We start from the raw sequence: 25667 nt of genomic DNA, 5'->3' as shown, positions 1-25667 counted from the left end.
GCGGCATGGTAAGGGCAGTATGCGCGTGAGTCGCGTCCTCATCTTGGCGCTAAAATTTGACTCTTTGTTGTTTGACCGTTGATGTATTTGAGAACTTTTATAGTTTGCGTCCAGTTTATTGCAAATCTCTTGTATATTTCGCCGTTTTAATGCCGTGGATAGCTTTTTCTTGAAAGGGTGAAGTGCTAAAATGGAGGCTCTTGCCGTATCAGACGATTCTGAGAATAGGTAAGCAAAGAAGTTTGCAATGAAAGATTTTTGTATATAATCAGTTTTAGCTGTAAATGTTAGCAAGCTTTTATATATACTTTGAAATGGCTTCCACAATTGTTAGGCAGATATAAGTTATATACGTGATGTATTCTGAAGGTCGAGTTCTGTATAGAAATATTGCACTTATATTTTAGAGAACTCTTGATTCATGTTGCTGAATGGCATTGCATATTTGATCGATATGAAATGATATACAATAAGCTTATTGATCCTACAAGTTAATTTACAGCGTTGAAGTGTAATAAAAATTTAACATGAACAGAATCTTTAAACATTTTCACTTTAAGAATCACAATTGGAGGTAAAAGGAAGTCTTCTGGCCGCCGATCTTCGGTAAGTCAACATGGAAATTGAGAAGGGAAGTAATTACAATAAAAACTTAATTAAGCTTTGAAGTTCAAGGTCAGGGAATGTTTGCATCAAGTCAGTGAAACTCGATTATTCCTTCAAAACAGTAAAAAATCAGGGAATTATATTTTTATGTTGCCACAAGTTTTGCAAAAAATTTTCCTTGTTGGCAAAGGTATTGTTGTTTCAAAAATATTATGAAGGAATAAGAATTCCCAAAAGATTTCCCCACAGCCCATACATTATAGCCTGAGTATCAGGCCTTCATACTCAGGCTACATACATTAACAATACATGTATCACTGTCATACTAACCCTCTTACACAAAGAACGAGCATGAATAGAGTTTGAGTCAAAATATATGCTTAATTATGTAAGGGCCTGTGTGGAAATCTTGCCACTTAATAAAAAATTTCTCATCATGATTATTGATTTGGTGTAAGTTTACATGTAAGCTTATAAATGTGAGACTTTTGGGAGCTTCAGGTTACATGCATTTAAAGCAGTACATTTATTCTAGAAGATGTGAAGTTTAATAAATTACATTTAGTCGCATTTAAACTCATCTCCAATAGATGAGCTTGGGGAAGGTGCCTAAGAGAAAGGTGGTGCCAGGTGAGATATGAGCAAAGAGCAGAGCATGCAGGTATCCATGCCAACCCTGACAGCGGCAACCACCCAGGCACCGTCACACTAACAACAGAATTAGTGGAGATACTTACCAACCCACATACTTACCATGACCAACAGAAGGGAAGGGGGGGAGAGGGAGCAAAAGCACGCCACAAGCAGATTTAATGCTCAAAGCAACTGCACTTCCTCACAGAGCTGCAACACAATGCACGTCAGCCCTGCAAAACCCTGTATGAGAAACTAAATGTGCATGACTGCCCAACTGCCCCAGACCAGCATTAGCTGGAGTCTAACTTAACCTAATGTTGTATTGTGTATATCAATTACTTTTATAGATACTGAAGGCGACAAAATCTCCCTCGAAAGGTGGCGCTCTGGAAGACTTGGATCCAAATTCACTAGATAATGAGAACAGGTGTTCATTATTATTAATATAAGAATACTGTTACTAACTGGCACCAGTTTCCAGCATTTAAACTTTGAGGGATTAACTGTACCACCATTTATCAGTTGATACAACAATAATGATATCAAGCAAATAGCTAATATTATTATCCCATCCAGGGGGAAGTAGCAATACTGTACTTCTAGTTGCTTCATGCTACAGAAATGGGGTTAAGGTCCGGCTGTGTGGGCCACTTAGGCTCGAGTCCAACTTTTGAATGTAGCTCTAGTTTCTACTTTTTGCATTATAAAGTGGTGACTTAATTTGAATGTGACTCTTTTTTCACTTGATATTACAGAAGCAAATCAAAAAAGTCTAGGCAATCATCTGGACGAAGAGTTAGTTTTGCTAAGAAAAATGAAGTCAAGTGAGTAAATATTTATTCAATTTTTTTTATGCTTTATCTCCAAAAACTTAACTTGATGCTAACATTATTCTCACTCAGGTCAACACAAGCCATGGGAATATGTACAAGGGTACTTTCCATTAAGCCGAAATTTTCAGTTGAAAATTTTTCTGAAACTTTCCATGTCAAATGGAAACACTTTTCTTCGACCCATTCATTCCAAACTTGCATTCTCTGTCTTGCATACATCAGGATGCGTACAGGTCGTAGAAAACCAGGAAAGTCATGGAATTTTAGAATTTCATTTTCCAGGCCTGGAAAGTCGTGGAATTTAGATGTGGGTCATGGAAAGTCATGGAAAGTGATGTTTATTAAAAAGTACAAAATAAATTAAGATTTTTGCAAAGAAAATAGTAAAAACATACCCAAAATGAAAGATGATTTCCAAGAAAATGGTCAAATTTAAGTCATGGAAAACTTGGAGAAGTCATGGAAAAGTCATGGAAAGTCATGGAATTTCGAAAGCTCAAAAGAGTACAAACCCTGTACATGATGGCGCTAGAATTAAGACAACAAAATGAAATTGTGTACAAATGGAAGGTTCATTTCCATTACGACCAGTTGGAACTGAAAAAGTGGAGTACTTCCATAAGGTTGTCCATTTGTTCTGGAAAATTTCTGTTTTATCCATGCATATCATTTGCACTTCAACTAGTTAAGCTGGGTATTTTGGCTCAATGGATTTTGTACCCCAAGGTCTGTCCCTAAGGGTTGCCCAAGGAAGGAGATTTTCCTCAGCTGTTGTGAGTGTGAACCACCTCTTCTTTGACAGAAAATCAAAGCATTCACACCTCCAAATAAAAAGAATTATACGCTCCTTTTTTCATTCCCCCATGTACAGTGTACAGTATTTCAAAAAACATGAGTTACCACCTTGGGTGTAAAAAGGATGCTTTTTCAATGTTCATTCAATCCAAAAGTTATCCTTTTTTCCCTGTCAGATTTTCACCTGGGTCATTTGCTCTTGACTTGTTTAAAAACCAGATAATTATAAGGCACCGCCACAGTAATCATTTCACTGTAACCCTCAACTGACTTGTAGTGAATTCTTTATTGTTAAATGTTAGTCTCAATTTTTCAGGGAATTCTTCGTTGAAGATTGGCAATCTGCCTGGAAAAAAGAGGTCGAGAAAAGTAAGCATAGAAATTGATGTTATTTCTGTTTTGTTTTGCTACGCATGAAGCTCTCTTCTATCTTGTAAAAATTTTAATTATCAAAATGGTATTCCACATTTTTGACAGTTGAACTGTCTTGCCGTTGCTACTGACTAATTTATTAATACTTTCATTGATGAAACCTTTTACAGATAATCTTCAATTACCAATCAATGCATCTCAAAGGTGACATTTCTGATTTTTACATTCTGTATTATTGTTTTATATTTTATAGTTAAACTTACTAAATGTTGTTGTTAACAGCATATGCCACAGTGCTCCATTTAAAACCAAGCTTGCTGAATTGAACCAACCCTGTATAAATATTGGCTATAAGTAAGAAAGAAACAAGTCCACACTTGGACTCCGGAGGAAGTCCCAGACCTGAGAAAATTGCATAAAACAAGCCAACTTTTCAGCCTAAAATTTAATTTTAAGCAGGAAATTACCTCTTGTCTACTTTAGGTTGATTTTTTTTTGTCCAAAATAGGATTCATGAACTTAACTCAAATGCTCTAATTAGTAATAATATGGAATTACTATTTTACACACTCGGAATCAAGCACATGCATCCAATTTCATTAACTTGTCTTTTTTTAGCAGTGAATATAAAGAGCCAGCAGAGTCTATAAAAGGTATGTCCCACTTGGATAATAATTATAATAATAATCATCATCATCATCAAATTTAATGTCAATAACACGGGGAGTGCTTGCGCAGTCTCCCGAACCAGAGGCTCGTGATAAACTGCTTGACAATAATCCAGATCTAATTGGAATTTGGAAATGTTGGTTTTTGAGGAGAGGGGAAAACCAGAGTACCCGGAGAAAAACCTCTCGGAGCAGAGACGAGAACCAATAACAAACTCAACCCACATATGACACCGAGTCCGGGAATTGAACTAGTGCCACATTGGTGGGAGGCGAGTACTCTCACCACTGTGCCATCCCTGCTCCCCCAACTGAACTGAAACTCAATGCATCATTCATTCCAGCAGTATCAATCCCCTTGTAAATGCCCCACAGCCGGCACAAACGAGTTGTTCAAATGCCTCACAGCCGACACAAACGAGTTGTTCAAATACCCCATGGTGCAGCTAAAGGTCGGCTGGAGCAATATCATTTAGTCATTTCTGGGCTTGTGTTTATTCTACATGTAGTCAGATCTAATGCAGGCCAAACTGAGTCTCAGTTAAGGACGGTGCCTCCTAATAAAGAAGTATTTTTGCACAGTTCATGACTATATATGTAGGAAAAGCATAATTATCTTAGTATGGGCTACTGAAATCTAGAAAAAAATTGATAGTGGGTACCCACAAGATATATAGAACAGCCCTACTATAAATCCTTAATGAATAAGCAGTCCCCGTTTATTTCAAACTTAGGATAAAGCGGGAGGTGGGGCACTGCATTTTTCCTGAATTGTGACCAGAGGTCAATTATGTTGTCTGTGATTTTTTGTAATATTTAACGAACATTTACACAGGGTTATTGTTAGAGCAGGGACACAGGGACCATTACTTGCCTATTTTATGCTTCATCCCAGCTATTTTTACATGGTATACAAAAGGTTTAGAGCAAATCAACCATGTGGTCCCTGCTAAGTTATATTTGGCCCCTCCTAATCAAGTACTTAACAAAATCCCTGATTTACAGTGCATAAACATCAACATAACTTGCATAGTTCTAACAGCAGCACACTTAGTGTGTGAATTGTGGTAATATTAAGTGAAGACCAGATCAACTTTTTTGCTCAAAATGACAACCAACAAACACAACTATTACCCTATTGATAAACCTTTGTTGTCTCATTTTGCAACCAGCAAAACAACAGATAGGGTAGGGGGTGCTTATTTCAAGTTTTGGCCATATGAGGGGGTGCTTATTCATGGACTTATGGGAATTAATTTTTTTCTTGAAGTCCTGTTGCAAGATACCCTGACCTGATAATTGATTGCATTTCAGGTTTAGATTCCCTACTGAAAGGGGATATTCAGGAAGACCACAATCAAGAGTACAAAGTTGAACTTCAGGTAAGTCATCCACCTCATATGCAGGTAATTTGAAAAAAAAATTAATACAAAAATAATATATCCTAGCTAGACTACACATTATGCCATGTACATGACAAGCACAAAATAACTATCATTATAATAATATTTATGATCGCAAATTATGTAATTTTTGGCGATTGATAAATTTGAATCACATAATGTTATATGCTAGATGTTTATTTACTGCTCATTGATCCTTTGAAAATGTTTTGAAAATATCTGCCTGTTTTCTTTCACTGTTGTTTACACTCTGCATTTCAAAATGATCATGTTTCTTGAGATGATTTTCCTTGTGGGGTTAGTAATCTATCTTGAAATAATAATTATTGGAAAGACTGATTCAACTCCAACTTTCATTTACTGATGATGAACCTGATCTGTCCAGTTGTAGTACTTTTTATGAAGCTTTGGAGTCTGGTTCACTGTCTATTCGATACAATCATTTGTTTTTAAACTTCAAATGACTTTTGTCAACTGAAGGTAACTTGTGGACAAAATGTAAATTGTGACAAGTACATGTATTTAAAGCAGTGTTCAGGTGCTAAAATTAACATAAGAAAAAGTGCAAAAATTTATTAAAAAAAAAAACTATGCAAATGCTTTCACACATTCAGAACAGGTCTTTCATGTCTAATAAATAATGGTGGCATCATGATGACACCAAAACTTTGGTTTTTATCGTTTACATGTAGTTTAATTTGCCTGTCTATCTTAACAAACCGTTATTGATAAATCACTTTCGTTTAGAATATGCCTGAGGTGCATTTCAGCCAAATAAGTGAAGCTAGTGAAGACAGCATGATCAACTATGGCAGAGGTGTCGTACTACAAACTGTGATGCAAAAAGAAATCCAGAGCACCGAGCCTCTAGACGTCAGTGTGTGTCATGGTGGAATTGCTAGTGCTGAACCTTACTTCAACATTGAAAGGACAAGTACCTATCCAAGGCAACAGCTTGAAGAAATGGAATATACAACATGTTATAATTATTCAGATCAGTTGTTTCAAAATGCTGCCGCAAACAATGAACCAGGGGATCAGACAAGGATCTTTGGTGGTGACGAAGGTGTTGAGCTGGATGTAACATGTTCACAGCAGGAAGTATTTTTTCGTGATTTTCCCAATGCACCACTGTCGTCACCTTCATGTACCAACTTGGAAGAAAATGGCAAAAGGGACAGCATATCTTTCCCCATGTATTTGAAATCAAAGCATTCAAGTTTTCAAGGAAATGAACTTTCACTTTCCAGCTCTGAAGAAAGCACAAAAATGGACGGCAAATCTTCCCTCATGTCTCTGAAATCAAGGCCTGCAAGTTTTCCAGGCGTTGACATTACACCTTTCGTCTCAGAGGAAAATACACAAAAAAGGAACAGCAAATCTTTCCTCATGTCTTTAAAATCAAAGTCGCTGAGTTTTCAAGACAATGTAATTACACCTTCCAGTCCTAAAGAAAGCAGTGAAATGGAGAACAGATCCTTTGTGGTGTCTTTGAAATCAAAGCCTTCAAGTTTTCAAGGAAATGAAGTTTCTAGTGGGATTAGGAGTAGCAGTCAGAGGCAGCCATTAGGTGAGATCACAGACACAAAGAGTTCTGTGGCGAGGACACAGAGTGTTGGTTTGAGTGGAACACTGCAACAGGAGTCACAGTTTGATGACAACGTAGAGCTGACAACCTGTCATAGCTATCGAGTTCATGACAACAGTGCACAGAGAACAAAACGAAGGAGCATTTTTGAATCTGCTGACATGGATGTTACATCTTGCTTTGGTCATGAACTGATCAAGTCATCAGAAAAACAAGTTATAAATGAAAGAGCCTTGCACCTTAGAGGCAATCCAGGAGCTGCTGCCTACAGCACATACAATTTGCCCAGTATGGAGGCATCTAATACAGTCAGGGGCCACACAGCAGATTACCACGCACTTGGGCTTCCTGGACAAACAGCTGATCTGGACATAACAAGCTGTTATGGTGGTGGTATTTTACCAGTTAAGCAGTCCTTGGTTGAAGGCATAGATCAGACCATGGTATTTAACACTGAGTCAGAAAACATTGACTCATTAGATTTCACTGTTTGTCAAGGACAAGAAGACTTCACAGCATTTCCAGATTCGAGATTGCATGCCTGGCAAGATGAGACACCCACTGCTGCTGCAAGCAAGATGGATTCCTCAGCATTCTTAAGGTCTCTCCGTCAAGCTAAAGAAGGAAGTTCACGTGTGCCAAGTGTCAGTAGTGAGATGGATGGAGAAATGGACATCACCTTGTGTCAACCTTCCGAAACTGCAAAGTTGAATGCTGCTAAAAATAGTTTTGCTACAGAAGACCAGGCTCTTCAGGAGCGGCATGATCAGCTTGATATAACAAACTGTTACGGAAGCGGTATCTTACCAAATAAACAATCCTTCACCACAGGTGCAGACCAGACAGTGGTATTTGCTGCCCATACAGGAAATGCCAACTCATTGGATTTCACAATTTGTAGAGGACAAGATGCCTTTTCAAGTTTTCCATATTCAACACAGCAGACCATGCAAGATGCATTGCCCAGTGGTGGCTCAAACAAAGTAGATTCCTCAGTTTCTTTGAGGTCTCTCTGTGGACGAAGAAGTACCGATGCAGGTTCAAACAGTGACGAAATATGTGATGAGATAGATCTTGGCAGCTATATACCTGGACACAATGGGAGACTGACTGATAGAATGCCAGCACAGAAAGATTTTGTGGAATCAAAGCCTTCTTCAGTAGATAACATTACAAACACTGGTTGTTCTAGAACCCTGATGAGTGAGTCCCCAGGCAAGACCACAGAACTTCAGGCTTTGAGTGATGGTTGGAGTGGAACTCAACAAAATGATGATGATAATCTGGAGTTCACATCCTGTCACAACTTTCAAGTTCTTGACAGCAGCATGCAGAAATCAAAACGGAGAAGCATCTATGAGGTTGCTGACATAGACGTGACATCTTGCTATGGCCCAGGGCTGAGCAGATCACCCGGTAAGCAAGTTCCAGGCAGTGACACAAAAGAAACCTTCAATGCTACTAGAAGTGTGGAAAGTAACAGAGTTGATGACAACATGGCTTCAAACAGAGCACAGGAACTGCCAAGTCAGAGAGTACAACGACAGCCAGATGAAACAAAGTTGGAGTTAAAACCTTGTCATAGCCAGGACAGATTCATGGAAGATGAAGAGAAAACAAAAAGCATCCAAGGACCTGCACAACAGTCATCACCTACTGATGTCAAAGAAAGGAGAAAAATTGAATCTTTCTACCTGTCTTTCAACTTAAAGCCTTCAAGTGGTCAAGAAAAAGAAGTTTCTTCTAGTGCAATTAAAAATACCAGTCTTGCAAAGCAGACAGTAGGTGATGTTACACGTATAAAAAGTTCCACAGCAAGTACGCCTGGTGATGATTGGAATGGAACACATCATCAAGAGAAGTCTAGGCTTGATGATGATGTAGAAATGACAACATGTCGTAGCTTTGGGCTTCTTGACAACACATTCCAGAGGGCAAAACGGAAGAGTACCTACGAGCCTGTTGACATGGATTTTACATCTTACTATGGCCAAGGAATAGTCAAATCACCATTCAAAGAAATTGCAAGCGATAGTGTGAGTGCAACCTTGAATCTGACGAGGAGTCAAGAAGCTGCTGCCCACAGAGAAAGTGACAGCACAGCATTGAACACAACACAAGTTTTACAGAGTGAGGAAATGCCAGAACAGTTAGAAGAATCAAAGTTAGAGCTGTCAACAACCTGTTTAAACAAGGAAACTGAGGGCAGCGCGCTGAAAATGGAAAGCTTTCATGAGCAGGGTGACAAATACATGAAATCCAGCCATGTCACTGGACTGACTAACTTACCTGACGAGCAAGTTGTGAGTGAGTTTAACCTGAGAAAGTTGTCAGTTATTGGGGAAGCAGTGAACACAACACAAGATTTGCAGAGTCAGAAAATGCCAGAATCTCTAGAAGAACCAAATACAGAAGTGGCAGCAAGCTTTAATGATGAGGAGAACATTCAGTGTAGCATGTATAAAATGGAAAACTTCCTTGAGCAGACTGATGGAGATGTACTGATCTCGGGCCATGATACTGGACTGACTAGCTTACCTGATGAGCAAGTTGCGAGCAACTTTGACAAGAAAACGTTGTCAATTATTGAAGAAGCAGAAGATGGGAATACGACAGAAGTAGAAGAAAGCCAGAATGGTGCACGGTAAGTGGCTGTCTTTTGAGTATAATTTATGTTCAAAATGTGAGCATAGGAGTGGGAAGCAGGGAAGGCACAGTGGTGAGAGCACTCACTTCCTGTCATTGTGACCCTTAGATAAAACCAAAGTTTATGATAACATTGTAACTGCTAATGTATAACCTCAAAATAACGATTCCGATTCACTCCATGGATAGCTGTTACTTTAATTTTGCTCCACATTGTCTCTCTCCGTCCTGGCCCCAGTTGTTCAAATGTCCAGCAGATAAGTTGCTATCCAGTGGATAAAATGTGCTCCAATCAATGCATTTTATCCATTGGATAGCAACTTAACCGCTCTTTGAACAACTTGGGCCTGGTGTATTAAATTGGGTTTTGTTAGCATACATTGTACTGCTGGGGATAAGACTGAGTGGTGGACAAACATCCCATCCATAGAGGAGGGAGGGTAACAATACTCCTACATGTAGTTGCTTCTGTCACATACTACAGAAACTGGGTTAAGCTTCCAGTAGACCCGCACCCTTCAAAGCCCTGTTTTCACTGTACCCTGAAAACCTGCAGCTGTATCAATGTTTTTTGGGGTTGGGAGCATTGTTCTGTTGTTCATACTTCTGATCTCTTGGCCAACCATGTAAGCATTACAAATGGTGTAGGTCGCCCCAAGCTTCGGCCATGTGAGCTACAGGTAGCTTGACAAGACAACCCGAGCAAAGGATAAGACCTCCTAATGTATATTGAATAATATAATGTTGGGCAAAAGCTTCAACTACGTTTAACATTCATTTAATTTTAATTTCATTTACAGGAGACCCATTACCTTGAAGGAGTTCCTTGATATTACAGAAATTGTTTTTATAACAGAGGTTAACACACGCAGGAGTATTGCACCTTTCGTTCCGGTGAGTTGTAATGCTGACTTGTCAAGCTCACCTGACCAGAAACATTTCTCTAAATTGTCTCTGTGTAACCGGTGTAAATGGAACTACATACAGTAGTACAGCCTGTAAACAGTTAACTTCTTACGAAAACTGACATAATGTGCTAGGGATTACACTAGCATGGGTTGGGAGGGGGGGGAGTTAACGCACCTTAGATAACAAGCACGCTCATTCATCCCGCCATTTTGGTGTAACATACATGAGGTCAGAATTACAAGAGTCTAATTTTGCCGTTTTGTTTTTCTTTTAGCACGTTTATAGATAAGGGAAATGCACAATTCAGTTGAAAGAATTAACATGTTTTTAATTATTATTTACATAATTACTTCGAGTTATTGCCAAAAATCCCTTGTGAGCATGCACTCTTTTCTTTTGTCAGCTTGCTTTGAACACTGTTGTATATCTTCTGATACTTTTCTTTCCAGATAAATTCAACTCAAACTCCAAAAGATAAGATTGTGTCTTCACTGGTGACAGCACCCAAAGTGGCGTGTTATGAAGAAGCAATTGAAGTTGTTGAATCACAAATTGCTGAGTGAGTGATTCATTTAGAAAAGAAAAGTCTTTAAGCAGACAAGAAAACCACTCAGCCTGAATTACACTTTGCATCTGTTTCTTACGGAACAAGTCAGATCCCTGAAGAGATAAGACATATCAAGTAGTTTATTATTAATAGTTTACACTAAATATAATTAGCGAAGTATCATTACGACAACTTTATACAACAACTGTACAGCAACTTTATTTAATATTTATATCTCTATATTAATAACAGAAATATGCAGTCTGCGTATAGCATAGCTAACGGAGAGCATGTATCATGTAGTTTTTTTTTTTCACATGGCTGCATGACCACTTGTTTTTAATGATATGACGAGATGTTTAAATAAAGAATAATTATGATGATGATGGTAGCCTTTTGTGTTTCAGTTTTTACTACGCCTTTCATTAACTAACATACAGACTCTGAGCTTGAACTCCAACTAACGACCATGTTTTACTGCCGTCAATCACAATTACAGTAACAACTGGCTGACCGCAAAAATACATAGGCTGACAAAGTGCATTGACAACCACTAATCACATTGCACGAACATGATCTTTCGACCCCGTTGAGACAAAAATGTTATTATTTTCTAAGAGGTCAGCTGGAGTGATTGACTGCAGTGAAAAGAGGTAATTGTTGGTTGAATCTTGAACTTCAGAGTCCGCATGTTGTTGAAAGGTAAAGTAAAATCAATGCTAATTTTTATTATTGTCATTAGGATGAAAGAAAAAGTTAAGCAACAGGAGATGGAGCTAAATGCGTCAAACCCTAGGGTATTTATGGAAGCGCAATCTGCTACCAAGCAAGAGGTAATTAGGGCCTTGCCATTATGGATTTATTTTCTAAACTGTTTGTTTTCACTGGAGGAAATGTTCTTTTTTTAGAAACAATATTTATTTCAATCAACACTTGCTCTAAGAGTACAAAGGGCTCATCTAGAGAGCTTATGCTGTTTACAATGCATAAAAAAAGAATGTTTACACATCATGATCAAACAAAACAAAAAACAAACACAAAGTATAGGAAGTTAGCAGAAATGGTTGGACATACTGAAACAACCTACCGGAAATGTTAGTTTGAAAATCAGCATTAGAGATACCATATTTAACAACCCATCTTTGTTTGTTTTGTTTTGTTCTGCATCCACATGACCATTTTCCCGTCACTTGTTTATACGGAGCTGGTTTTTATTTATCCTCGTTAAACATACAGTTGCTGCAAACCACTGATTAGCCTGCTGGAGATATCACTATCCAGTTGGCTATTGTTTCACTGCTGTACATATAAAATAAATAAATAAATAAACATGAAAATAATCCAATCCTTTACTTGCAAACTTGTAAATTTTATAGCACATGTCCAAAGTTTGCATAAATTTCTGCCATCTACATAATTATTTGCATTTTCAAGTTCGTATTTTCGTACTGTCAGCACCAATGCATTTTTCTAAAACCATTCTTCTTTTAAAGATTCCATTTTGTTGCATATTCATGATGACTGTTGACAGAAAATGAATATGTTAAGAAAAAATTTGTGATTTCTAACATACCCTGCTAGCAGGGGTTTTTTTCTGGCAAGTCTTTTAGCATGTACAAAGTCGTTCACGGCTCTTGTATTTCGGGTAGTCGGCTTGTACAAGAGAGGCAAACGACTTTGTACATGCTAAAAGACTGGCCAGAAAGAAACCTCTGCAAGCAGGGTTTTTCTAACAAAAAACACATTCTAAGATAATTCTACAACTAATCTGATAATAATGTCTCACTTACTAGATTGTTTGTAATTTTCTGTCACTAAAATGTTCTGTCATTCAAGTTAAGATGAACTTGGTAATTTTGTGTTTGTGTTTTGCATCCAGGTTTTGGCCATGCGAACTGACGCTCGCCGACTCCGTTCTGCATGTGACAAAATGGCTGCGCGGGAATGGAAAGAGGGAAAACATCAACTGAACAAAAAAGTACTATCTAACCTGAAGGTTTGTTGACTTGACTTGTTTTCTACCAACCATATTAGATTTTTTTGTTTTTAGTATATTTAATGAAATTGCATTACATTGTGCAAGACAATCGAATGAATCTGAGGTCAGTTTAAAACAGAATATAAGATTCCTTGGAATAAACCGCTTAATATGTGGTAGATGGTCTCTAATAAAATGAAGTTAATTACAATGAAACATTTACATCAAATTTATGATAAAAGAAGGCAATCAAGTTCTTATGGAAGACTGACAAGGTGTTCAACTCCAGGCAAATTCATTCCATTGGTAGCAAGCGATGAAACCTGAACAAAAAAGGAATTCTTAAAAGTTTCTGTCCTTCTCAGAGCTGTCATTAAGGGCCGTAACCCAAAACTAACAATTATTGGATGAAGTTGAGCAAAATATCGTGACGTCGTAACCCAAAACTAACAATTATTGGATGAAGTTGAGCAAAATATCGTGATTTGTCAGTGGCGAGCAGATCAATAGGCTGTTATAGCTGAGTAGTCCCTTGAAAGAACCTTAATGTTATGGCTGATCTTGATGGTTGAAGGGTCATTTTACTCTGAAATTTTAAACGCGATTGTTACGGGCGACTGAGAAGCTTGATGTCACATGTGGCTGAAAACTTAATGACAGTCCTGGTACCGAAAGGGACATGAAGTGTCATGTCACATACTTTTGCATGGCTTATGACAATGCAGGAAAAGCAGATTTAGCAAGGGGTATTTGAATCCGAAAAGAAAAGGGGGGGTAACTCTGCATTTTTCAGAGATAATGAAGCAACAATTATTTGAGAGGAGAGGAAACAGGATTCAAATATCCTGACTTGTAATATTTTGCAGTAACTGTTAGTACTTGTACTATTTGTAGTGTTTACTGGGCTGAGTACTTTTATTGGCAATCAGTGATAATGAAACTAGGCTTTTACAGGGGGACGAATTAAAGAAAACAAAGGCGAGAAAAGCTTGTCCAAAAGCCAATTTTCTGTTAAAACAGTACTGATTTAGATTGTCTGTAGGTGATTGTAGTTGTTATTATCAAAATAAATATCGACAGAGGTATATCAGTCAGGGACAAAGGCATACTCTGAAAAATGAAATCCAAGTTTTCTTAACAAGAGTCGAACCTATTCATGACTTTCTGATTACTAGTTCGGTTACTATACCACTGAGTGAGCTACAGGAGACTCGCATTAAACTAAAGCCCCATTCACACCTACAAAACATGCTTAATTAAACCAGGTTTAACAAAATGAAAATTGGTGACAGAAAGCTGAACCATTGGCTTTGACATAGGATTCAAGTAAACTTTAACTTATGCTTTCATTTGTGCTAAATCTGTAGCCGACAAAAATCCGAAAGCAGCTTTTATGAAGGAAAGAATTTGAAACTCTGTTTAACTAAACAGCTTTTAAACTTGTTGAAGCCTCGGTGTGAATGGGGTATAGGTTCTTGTGACAAACATCCTGCATACTGCTAGGATTTAAATGTTAATGAGTGACAGGATCTTTGTCACATGAACCTAGTTTAACCCTTTAACTACCCCTAATATCAAAGAACAAATTCTCCTATCTTGTCCCCATACTTTCCTTATAAAAGAATTGGGGAGACATTATTAAAACATCAAGAAAATTCACCTTGGGTGATCACATCCTTAATTCTCATGACCTCAGGTGTTGAATAAGCTTTGATATTACAAGGAGAAATTTGATGCTGATCACTGTTAGGGGTTAAGGGCCAAGCACCCTCGAATCTCCTGTAGCTCAGTAGTAGAGTATCCGATCTAGTAATCGATTTGACTCTAGTTGGGAAAAACTCGTATTTTCTTTTTTCCGTGTATGCAGGCCATGTAACTAACTGAAAAATACCTCTGTCATTCATTCACCAGGCTTACAATATAACATCCATTTCTTTCAAACTTAACAGGAAAACCATCAAAGCGTTGCTGCTGATGTTCATATTGTTGAGGAATCTCTCTCAATGGTTGATGACTGTTTTAAACTCCTTGACAAAAGTAAGAATTAATACAGTCAGTGTCTTAATTAAATTTAGGGTGTCCAGTAGTGTCTTATTATTGTTATTAAATGAATAATAAATAATAGGACTTTGGTTAACAAGGGTGACACTAAACAGTCATTATGACTGACAAACCTGTGGCCCTCAGATTCCAGATCAAATTGGAATTTGGAAATGTTGGTTTTTGACGAGGGGGGAAAACTGGAGTACCCGGAGAAAAACCTCTCGGAGCAAGGACGAGAACCAACAATAAACTCAACCCACATATGATGCCGAGTCCGGGAATTGAACCCGGGCCACATTGGTGGGAGGCAAGTGCTCTCACCACTGCACCATCCCCCTGCTTGTAGGGCTCGAAACAGGCTTTCTCTTTGCCACTGCCTGGGTTGTGATCCTAACTTAACATGATCCTTCATCCATTTAATCTTTCACCTGCTTTTCATACGCATTAATTTTCTTATATTTTGCGCTTTCAATACTTTCCTTTTTATTTTGTTTCTCACAGTGGATGGAGACTTGGACAAAAAGATAAATGACGTTGAATTATGTCTTGAAAAGAGTGAGAAGGTATGCAAAACGACACACGAAACTTTACATGGACTTATTGTATTGAAAACTCTTCAGCATCAAGAAACACATGTTTTCAATTTGCGAGCGTGCTAATGGCGCGAGAAATTATTCGCAGTTAGAATGTGCCTTGCAATTCCTTAATATGCTGAAAGCCCACAAAGTTGCCACCGTAAAGAGAGTGGAGTACTGACATTTCGAGCGTTAGCCCCTCGTCAGAGCAATTTCTAAGGAAAACTTCAAAGTGGGAGAGACAGCATGGCAACACATCAAATTAGCTCTTAAACGAGGCGACCGCACTCGAATCTCTTTACAGTGTCCAAATTGATCAACTCTGTTGATAACACCAAATATTCGTATACAGAAAAAAAAATTACCATCATACTGTTAAACTATAGAAACCACATATAAGCAACAGTCATGTGGAGAGTGAAGCCTAACTGCTGATTGAATTTTTCCTTTTATTAGAAACTTGAGAAACAGGCGAAGATGACGGAGGAGATACAGGCCATGATGGATGCTTTGAATAAGAGTGAACAGGGTGAACTATAGCAAACGTTTTACTTTTGCCTGAGCCTGCATGGAAAGTGTTTCCAGAAGGCAAAAACTAGTTTCCGGTTTTCTGGCCATGCGAGAATAGGGTGAGCTAAACAAGTGAAGCTCGCCCTATTCTCATGCGGCCAGAAAACCGGAAACTAGTTTCCACTCGCTGGCAGGTTACGTTTGTTTTGGAAAAATTTCTAAAACCTTTCTTTTTTTAGAAAATTCAGTTGATCTCTCAGTGCACTCGGAGCTTTTTGCCTTTGAGCAAACTGTGCCATAATAATTTTTGGTGGGGCTCAGTAAAATTGTGTTCAATTTTGTTTTGTTTGTTTGTTTGTTTGTTTGAACTTATCATTTCAAATGACTATCTTCTATTTCCTAACAGAACTTGTTGAAAAAGAAAGTAAACGATCCAGCCTCCAGAGGTGAGTACCTGCTACAAATCAGCCCTAACAGTGATCAACATCAAATTTCTCCTTGTAATATCAATGCTTAGTCAATCCCTGAGGTCATGAGAATTAAGGATATGATCACCCAAAGTGAATTTTCTTGATATTTTAATAATGTCTCCCCAGTACTTTTATAAGGAAAGTATGAGTACAAGATAGGAGAATTTGTTCTTTGATATTAGGCAACTCTTAGTTATTTTCAAGCAGTCAAGAAGAGAAGTTTGATAATGAGGAAGAGTCCTCGCGAACATCTAAGTCTTGTGTATGCTTACATGCATAAAGAGACCGAGATGTTGGATGTAATATATCAAACACAAGAAAGCGTGTTTCATCAGATATCCAAACACTGAGAAGTGGGTTGAGAAAACAAGGTGCAGCCGAGTTTTTAAAAAAAAAAAAAAAAAAACGACTTTGCGGTCTTTGGATATCTGATAAAACACACTTTCAAGTGTTTGATATGGCTTCTCAAATAATCAACAATTCTTGGAGAAATCCAAGGCTAAAGTTTGTAAAATTTAATTGTAATTAGGAACACATTTCCAAACCACGGTCACAGTAGTCGTTTTCTTTGTTTTCTCTTGATGAATTATTAATGAGTTTTAGAATGACAGTTCAAAATTTAAGGGTTTTTTTTTTTTTAATCAACGCAAGTGGCCATTGGCATTTGTTCAATTGTTTGTTTGTTTATTTTTACTTGGGGTCACATGATTTTGGACATGAAGACTTGTTTTCACATAATATTGGTGAGCTTTAACTGGACACCCACGTGATTGCAAGGTATCTACTGAGCAAACAGACACACACATACCCAGTCCAAATCAAGCGTTTGCATATAAATATGACTAGGCACCATCACTGAGTGATTTAAAGACGCTGCCTACTTTTGTTGCTGCACATGCGTTCTGCGCGTCTCGAGATACTCGGGTTTCCTATGGATGGTGCCTTCTAATACAGGGATATTTTTACACGGTTTAAAACTACAGTCAAACCTGTATATAACGGCCCTGTATATAGCGGTCAGCCTGTGTATAACGGTCACTGAACAACTTCCCAAAAATCGTCCCTTATATTTACTGTTAAGTTGACCTGCATAAAGCGGTCACCTGTATATAACGGACGCGGTCACCCTTTAAACTTCCTGAATGCACAATTTCATTATCTTCTACCTGTATATAACGGTCACGAAATTGGGTTACGATTAACGAATAATGCAAGGGATATATCGATGACTCTAACCCCAACTGGAGGGAGGAGGTCCGAACGATCTCTTTGATGGCCAAGATGGTGAAATTGCAGCTGGCCCCCCTGAGACGCGAAGGAGAGGCAGCGATGCCACAGAACTTGACCTTGATGAATAAGACAGTAGCACAGGCAGTCGGGCTTGCAAAGCAGCTGAAAGACTTTGCTCAGTACGACATGAAGAACTTTCTTTCACACTATTTTTTTTTTATTTTACACTAAGTAAAGTCAATGACATACTACATGAAATCAAGCTTCGAGCGCCGAAATATCAGAAAACTATAACCGATTTTTTTAAAATCCATAATTACGTTAAAAGCTTTTCCTACAAGGAAACTTAGATGAGTATACTGCACCTCCGTAAAAGTACGCCACGGACATTTTATAGGCCTTTTTTATCCTGATTATTGCGTTGCTGTTACTCGTTATTGTCACTAAAACGTAAACTGAGTGATAATTTGTACATAAAAATGCTATTTATTGACTTCTGGGGGAGTTAAAAAGAAACCTGTGTACAGCGGTCACCCTGTATACAACGGTCACCTGGCCATTTCCCAAGGGTGACCGTTATATACAGGTTTGACTGTATGAGGAGAAAGCAAAACTAAGCAAGTGCTCTTGGTCTTTAAAAAGAAAATTTTGGGTAACCATGCATTTTTTCAGAGATAATATAGCTTCAATCTGGAAACAAAAACGCCATACATTGCTTTGTATTTTACTGCTTTTTAGTATAATTGTTGCTTAATTATCTCTAAAAATTCCCCCGCTACCCCAATTTTCTTCCTGGTTTCCAGTGGCCCATACTAAGAGCTGCTTTCCCCGCATACTTATAAACTGTGCAAAAATACTTCTATATTAGGAGGCAGCGTCCTTAATTACTGTGTTTTTTATACCTCAAACGCAGTGAAAACCAAGAGCTTGAGAAGAGAAAAGAAGAGCTTAAGCGAACAATACACGAGAAGGAAGAGGCACTTCAATTGATTAAACAACAGCAAGAGGTTGGTGACCACAAAAGGAGTCTTTGTTATTGTTCATGTAATATATCAAACGCGAGGAAGAGTGTTTCCTCCGATTTCCAAACACCGAGATTGGAGAAGTAAGTTGGAAAAACGAGGCGCAGCTGAGATTTTTTACCAACTTCGAGGTGTTTGTTAATACATGTAGGAGGAAACACTCTCTCAAGTGTTTGATAAAGCTTTTCAAACTACTGATAATTCTTGGAGAAATTCGAACCAAAAGTTCACAAAATTCAATGATAATTAAGATCACATTTATTAACCTCCTTCACGGTAGTGATTTGCTTTGTTTTGGCTTGTTGGATTATTAGTGAGTTTGAGAAGAAATGATACGACATGTAACTTCATTTTTTTTTTTTCCAATCTTTTCCTGACTTTTGCTTTCTGTTTCTTTCTCCCAGGAGCTAAAACCAGATGATCCTCTAAGGGTAAAGTTTGAACTCATAGAAAGGTACATGTATTAATAAGGACAGTGCCTCCTATTTTTACTGCGCATACGTTCTGCGCATCTCAGGATGGTCTGAGAAATTTATATTTCTTAAGGACGGTGCTACCAGAGCGGTTTCCAATTGAGTGTCGTAAAACCGAAACCAAAGTTATTACTCTGGCCAATCGCAGCAGATGTAAACAACACAACGAGCCAATCAGAATTCGAAGCAAATACATGTAACTGGCGCCAAGCGCGGGAAAACGCGTGCGGCCAAAACACGATTGGTTTTGGTTTGGATTCCCATTGGTTGAGAAAGTGGCGCGAGTTTTGTCAACCAATCACAGAGCGTAGTAATGCAAAACCAAAACAAACGCGAAATTACTTGAAAACCGCTCTGATACAACGGTATTTTTATACAGTTTATACAGGTCTTAGTAAGGCCGTTGCGGTCCAAAAAGAAAACTTGGGGTAACTAGGCATTTTTCAGAGATAACTGACTTTCAACTGGGACAAAAAATGTCACACATTGTTCTATATTAAAGCTTAAACTTCAAACCTTGTATAAATGCGTCGAAAATGGCGTTTAGGTCTCCGTTTAGCTAAGCCAAGCCTTTGTATAAAAAACACATTTTCACGTACTTCACGGTTTATTTAAGTCGCGGCTTAATTTGTCTCGTATAAACGGCCCTAATGTTGGAAGTAAGACGGCGTAAGAGAAATCCTTTTTATTTCTAACAGAACTATTCACGCTTGAACTGCACTACTTCTGTGATTTCCATGCTATTAGTGAATTGCTCAGGATCAATAAACTTTCTCTTGTTCAATTAGCCTAGCGGAATGGACGCTGGAAGAGTGGGATGAGACACATGCTAAATTTACGTTCTTTAACGACACAGTGGAACTACTGGTTTTGTTCGGTCCACTACCTGCTGGTGCGGGTAAGTCCAAAGAGGGAATGTAATAGTTACTAATTCACTGACTGAGTGGCTGACTGACCGCCAATCTGGGTGGCTGGCTGGCAGACGGACTGAGGAGCTGACACACTGAATGACTGAGTGGCCGACTGACTGACTTGGCTGACAGACTGACTGCCTGACCGACTGACTGACTTATTGGCTAGCTGGCTGGCTGACTGACGGACAGAGTTATTGACTGACTGACTGACCTTATTGACTGATTGACTGACTGAATGACTGACTAACTGACTTGGCTGTCTGACAGACTGACTGCCTGGCTTATTGGCTAGCTGGCTGGCTGGCTGGCTGACTGACAGACAGGGTTACTGGCTGGCTGACTGACTGACTGACCTTATTGACTGGCTGGCTGACTGATTGACTGACTGAATGAGTGACTAACTGACTTGACTGTCAGACAGACTGACTGCCTGACTTATTGGTTAGCTGGCTGGCTGTCTAAGAGACAGAGTTACTGGCTGGCTGACGGACCGATTGACTGACTGCATGGCTTACTTATTCACTGGCATATCAATGGGTGACTGGCTGATGACGGAGCTTTGCTTGCTTCATTTGCTCTTTTTATAGCCTTAGTAATTAATTCAAGGTTTTCCTTACTGCAGTTGCTTGAAATCTTCTCTTTTTTCAGGTACGAAAAATTCTTGGGACCAGAAAGTAGAAAGTATTCAGCTGAACTACGCTGCGCCAGGTATGTAACTTAACTGAGGTCAAACGTTACAAAAATAAATAAGAAGAAGGAGAAGAAAAGTTCGCTGAAGATAAGGTTTTCACTTGAAGGGTTCAAGGGCGATAAGTCTTTTGTAAGTCTGAGACTACTAAATCATTTTGTGATTTGCTAAAGAAGTTTCAAGTTTTTTAAGTGAAGTATTTGGAGACTGATCTGAACTGTGTGTCCTTGTTTACTGTTTGAATACACTCGATTGCAAAAACGTTGACACCTAAAAAGCATAAACCGTGAACGATGAGACCCAATGGTTTTATGGGTATAAGTGTACTAAATTTATTTGCATGATATTCTCTTCTTGTGCGACGGTTGATAACCAAAATTAGTTGCACGTGGTGAATGATGGAAACTGTCTAAGCTTTCCTTGAAGTTTCCAAGTAGGCCAACAAGGACCAATTTTTAAACACTACCCACAGATCCGTTGGGTCTCATCGTTTACGGTTTATGCTTTTTAGGTGTCAACGTTTTTGCAATCGAGTGTATGTGACACACTTCACGTTAAAAAAAACTTAAAACTTTTTTAATAAATCATAAAGTTACTTGCTGGTAAACTCACAGCTTTACAAAAAGCCTATCATCTTTGAGATGTCAAAGGCCTGGAGTGACAGATGTGCGACATTTCACGATTTCGATCGTCATCGATTTTGTCACACATGGTCATGAAAAGTTACGGAAAAGTCTGGAATTTTAGGAAACCAATAGCGTTCGAAGGCTGCTTGTACTAGAAATCGAATCTGCGTTGACTGTCACTAACACGCTTTTTGTCTTGAGCTTTCTATTGCCAGCCCGTTTGAACCCTTAAAAAATAATAATAAAAAAACAATAACCTTTATTTACCCTCGGCAGTGTTTATCGCACAAGTGCTAGTGGGGCCGAGAATTAAAGTTCACAAAGAAATAATTGAAATGTTTTTTGTTTTTTTGTTTTTGTTTTTGTTTTTTGCGTTTATACGTTTTGATTTCCTTTGCCTTGCAGAGCAAGTGAATAGTTACCAAAGGAGAGTTCATACCCTTTTGAATCAGTCTGTCAGTTCGGAAACACTCACTCAGCTGTGTCCTACTAAAGCGGGCTTGACTAAGGTTTGTTCACCTCACTTGATTTTACTCATCAATAGTTTATTAAGATGGTCGCAAACGTAGAACCGCTTTAGGTAATATAACGAACGACACTTCAAATGACATGCCTTATCTCTTTCATGTAAATGCACACTTTTAGAGTTTTGTCCACGGACAGAAAGGTTAGAACTATCTTATACAGGATATTAAACAGTACCACGGGAAAGCACTGCTAAGTAGCTTTCATTTGAATGGTCACACTGCAGGTTTTCATCCACAGACTCAAAATGTAAAACCATCTTGTACGGCATAATAAACAGCACCACAGGAAAGCACTACTCAGTAGCCTTCATTTGAATGGTCACACTTTAGGATTTCATCCACAGACTCAAAATTTAGAACCATCTTGTACAGCGTAGTAAACAGCACCACAGGAAAGTTCTGCTCTCCCGCCTCGGTAACTTTCAATTGAATGGTCACTCTTTGAGATTCCGTCATCCACAGACTCAAACTTTAGAATCACCTTTTAAAGCGTAATAAACAGCACCGTAGAAAAATATGGCTCAGATGTTGTTTCTGGTTCATTCTTTAGGTCTTAGAGGACGTGTCATGGTTGATATTCAAGTCAAAAGCTGTTGGACACGAGGTGTACAGAATTTATTTATCGCATTTGACTTCCTTCAAAGAAAACGGGTATGCTCTTTCCTTGTTATTGAACTTACAAGTGGCTTTTCGTCTCTCGCCTCTTTAGAGCGGTCTCCAATTGAGTGCCGTAAAACCCAAAGAAAAAATAAGAAAAAAAGGAAGAAATACTAATGTAGTTCTTACGTAGACGGCAAACGAGAAATAGCCTGTTTTCACGTAGAAACGACAACCGGCAAACGCGAAAAATGGCGAGAAAATCGTGGTCACGTGGTCATTTTTGCCATTCGCGTTTCACGTATACACGATGCTAAATCTCTCTGATCTCTCTAATGTCAAATACGTAAATGAGCCTCAAACTTCCAAGTCAAATGAGCTGGTGTTTCAATTGTCTCATGCAGGTGAAAGATCTAAGAAAGTACTTCAATTTTGTACTAGTAGGGAGAGTGTAGAAGCTGAGGGGTCAATTCATTGGTTATGATGCTTTTGTTTTCAGACTCGTCGTAGAGTTTTCTAGTTTGATGACATTTGTAAGGTTTGTGCTGGATATACAGTTCGACTTGGAGAAGTACCCAGAAGGTGTTGCATTTACGGTGTCACCGCAGATTGGCCGCTACAGGTTTGTACCGCCGTGAAAGTGTTAAAGGAGACCTCCACTCTTGAAATAAGTTAACGTTAAAATTGTTGAAAATACAATCTCATTTCAAATCTGGTTGGAAAACATGGAAATAAGGTTTTTGTGTCGGACAGAACAGGATTTATTATCACCTAATTCCTTTTAAATTTCCCGAAAGCGGCCATCTTGGTTTTCATGACGTAAAACGGTTGCTCAATTATTTCACACAAAAGACCTTCTGCTTACTGACATTAGCGGCAACCGTATGACGTCATAAAATCCAATTTGGCGGCGCCCGGGAAATTTAAAAGCGAAAATAGGCGACGATCATATCTAATTTTTAGCACACTTGAATGTTATTTCTACTTTTTAAACTAAAATTTAGAATTTAGACACTATTCCCAACAATTTACCATCCATTTGTTGTCAGAGTGGAGGTTCGCTATAGATGAATAGGAATTTCCGAATGCACAAGAACAAAGTCATCACGTCTGCCCAGTAATGTGTTAATCAATCCACCGTACTGTACTATTTTTATATTTTTGGCTTCAATATTTTATTGATGGGTGAACTTGTGCTCGACCTAATTAGGGTAGGTTGTGAGACAAAGCGTGCAAAGCAAAGCATTTCTTTCAATGAAGGCGATAACTTCACTGAATAGCTAAATAAGTGGACTACATTATGTTCGGTATACTTAACAATTATTCCACGAGCGCGCGTTGGATATGAGATGATAGATAGCCAACGAGGTGCGTAGCGCCGAGTTGGCTGTAATCATCTCATATCCAACAAGCGCGAGTGGAATAATTGTTTTATTAAAAACAATCAAGTAATATTAGTAGGCCTTGCTGATTTCCTTTTCAAGAACAACCAGAAAACAATTTATGGTCGCTACTTCTCGGGCATGGTATAATTGCTCATATACCATGGACGCTAAGCCAATCAAAACCCTGTATTTGCATTATACAATGATCCAGTTTTTAATAATGAGTGTTGTCTCATTCCCGCAATTACCACAATAACCACCCACGACTATGGTACCGTCTGGCCTCGTAGCTCAAATCAAATCCGGACGTGGCATGTTCGGTACCCATTAAGGCCAAAGATATTCCTTTACCTCGTGTGATCTCCAATTTCCTTACTAGGGCTAACGCTCAGTAGGAAATTCATGGGTGCACTTAGCACTACTTATACTGTGTTCACTTCATTTCGTATACTTGAAGACGAACGCGTACATATATTTAGATCTAATCTAGCTAATGTCATGATTTGTGTTTGCAGCCAAGCAGAAATCGAAGATGTGTTGAACGCTGTTAAAGTTGGGCCGTTTTACCTGAGCAGATTGGTGGAAACCGCTGATCAGCTCCTCACTGAAGAGGCACAACCTTCATCGAGCGTGCCGTCGTGAAATTTTGACTCCTGCATGTAATATATACGAAAAGAAGAAATTGAGCCAGATCACCATTTCTATAACTTGATGAATTCACTGCTACGCTATATATTGTACCAAATTTCCACGATGTATATTGAACAATCTCGTACCCAGAGTCCCCAGGCTCTGGACACTGAGGACTCTGGGTAAGAGATTGTATATGTGAATTTTTAATAAAGTTCCATGTCAGTTTGATGCAAATTGAGTGTGTTGGTCCCTGCTCGATCTTGCTGGGCACGGTGCCTGGACGCTGAAAAGCAACGTTAACACACTGAAACTCCTCTCCGCCAGACGCCGCGATCTTTAGGGCTGCTGAAGCTACTCTGAGGTTGCGTTCGATTGACCCTATTCTGGAATAGCAATACATACAATAATGAAAAGAAATCCTTCATAAGAGGTTTTAGGAGTTACTGAAGTACAAAGTCGCTCTTAAATTATCATGTGTCAGACCTAAAACGGACTCCTATATTTGCGTGATAGTCAAGACCGTTTCTTTATAGTTTTTCTCTAACAAGCACATCTTTTAAGGACCTGTCTCTCCTAGTGGATATTAGATTTCTCTGAGCAAAGGCTGTCCTTCTTAAAGTCCTCGTTTTCCATAAGGACATGTTTGAGATTGAGCACGGATGGATTGTATTGCGTGACAAAGGGCAATGTCTTTCTGTTGTAGAGCCGACTTCCTGTCGGGAAATGAAATTTCCTTTAGCACTTTTGGAATAAAATTGTTAGGGTGTACACAGTTGCGTACAAAAAGGTAATAGATTCGAAATCGAGTCGATTTTTTTCTAGATTTGCGCACTCGTTTCAAGCCAACTGAGAGCGAACTCCTTAAAAGAGAATCTCTCAAATTTTAAGACACGCCCTTTGTCTAAGGGGTTAGAAAAGTTATTTCTTTGTCAGAAATCTCGGCCTTAAATTTTATGGTGGGATGATGTCTGTAAAATGCTTGTTCAATAAATA

At 38.6% G+C, this 25667-nt stretch overlaps 1 protein-coding gene across 4 annotated transcripts; it reads left to right on the top strand.

Annotated features, from left to right (window-relative positions):
• The first annotated feature begins 86 nt into the window (after window positions 1–86).
• On the top strand, window positions 87–24902 carry LOC146455105 (uncharacterized). Of its 4 annotated transcripts, none has more exons than XM_085094774.1 (25): window positions 87–228; window positions 561–606; window positions 1590–1669; window positions 1998–2066; window positions 3187–3239; window positions 3413–3446; window positions 3864–3895; window positions 5225–5292; window positions 6061–9545; window positions 10348–10441; window positions 10906–11015; window positions 11746–11836; window positions 12883–12999; window positions 14931–15018; window positions 15526–15587; window positions 16056–16128; window positions 16516–16555; window positions 18723–18816; window positions 19236–19285; window positions 20093–20202; window positions 20867–20926; window positions 21938–22041; window positions 22610–22710; window positions 23156–23278; window positions 24557–24902. In XM_085094774.1, exons 1-25 carry the CDS (start codon window positions 191–193, stop codon window positions 24681–24683), a joined length of 5349 nt encoding a protein of 1782 aa, XP_084950900.1. In that variant the 5' UTR covers window positions 87–190; the 3' UTR covers window positions 24684–24902. The 4 variants fall into 4 exon arrangements, with proteins under 4 accessions (XP_084950900.1, XP_084950898.1, XP_084950899.1 ...); XM_085094772.1 differs by having other exon boundaries at window positions 5225–5316; XM_085094773.1 differs by having other exon boundaries at window positions 3861–3895.
• Window positions 24903–25667: the final 765 nt, after the last annotated feature.

Source organism: Pavona decussata, unplaced genomic scaffold (assembly GCF_977016875.1).
Source record: "Pavona decussata unplaced genomic scaffold, jaPavDecu1.1 SCAFFOLD_286, whole genome shotgun sequence".
Taxonomy (NCBI): Eukaryota; Metazoa; Cnidaria; class Anthozoa; order Scleractinia; family Agariciidae; genus Pavona; species Pavona decussata.
The sequence above is the reverse complement of the archived record's forward strand: the minus strand, read 5'-3'. Positions and strand labels throughout refer to the sequence as shown.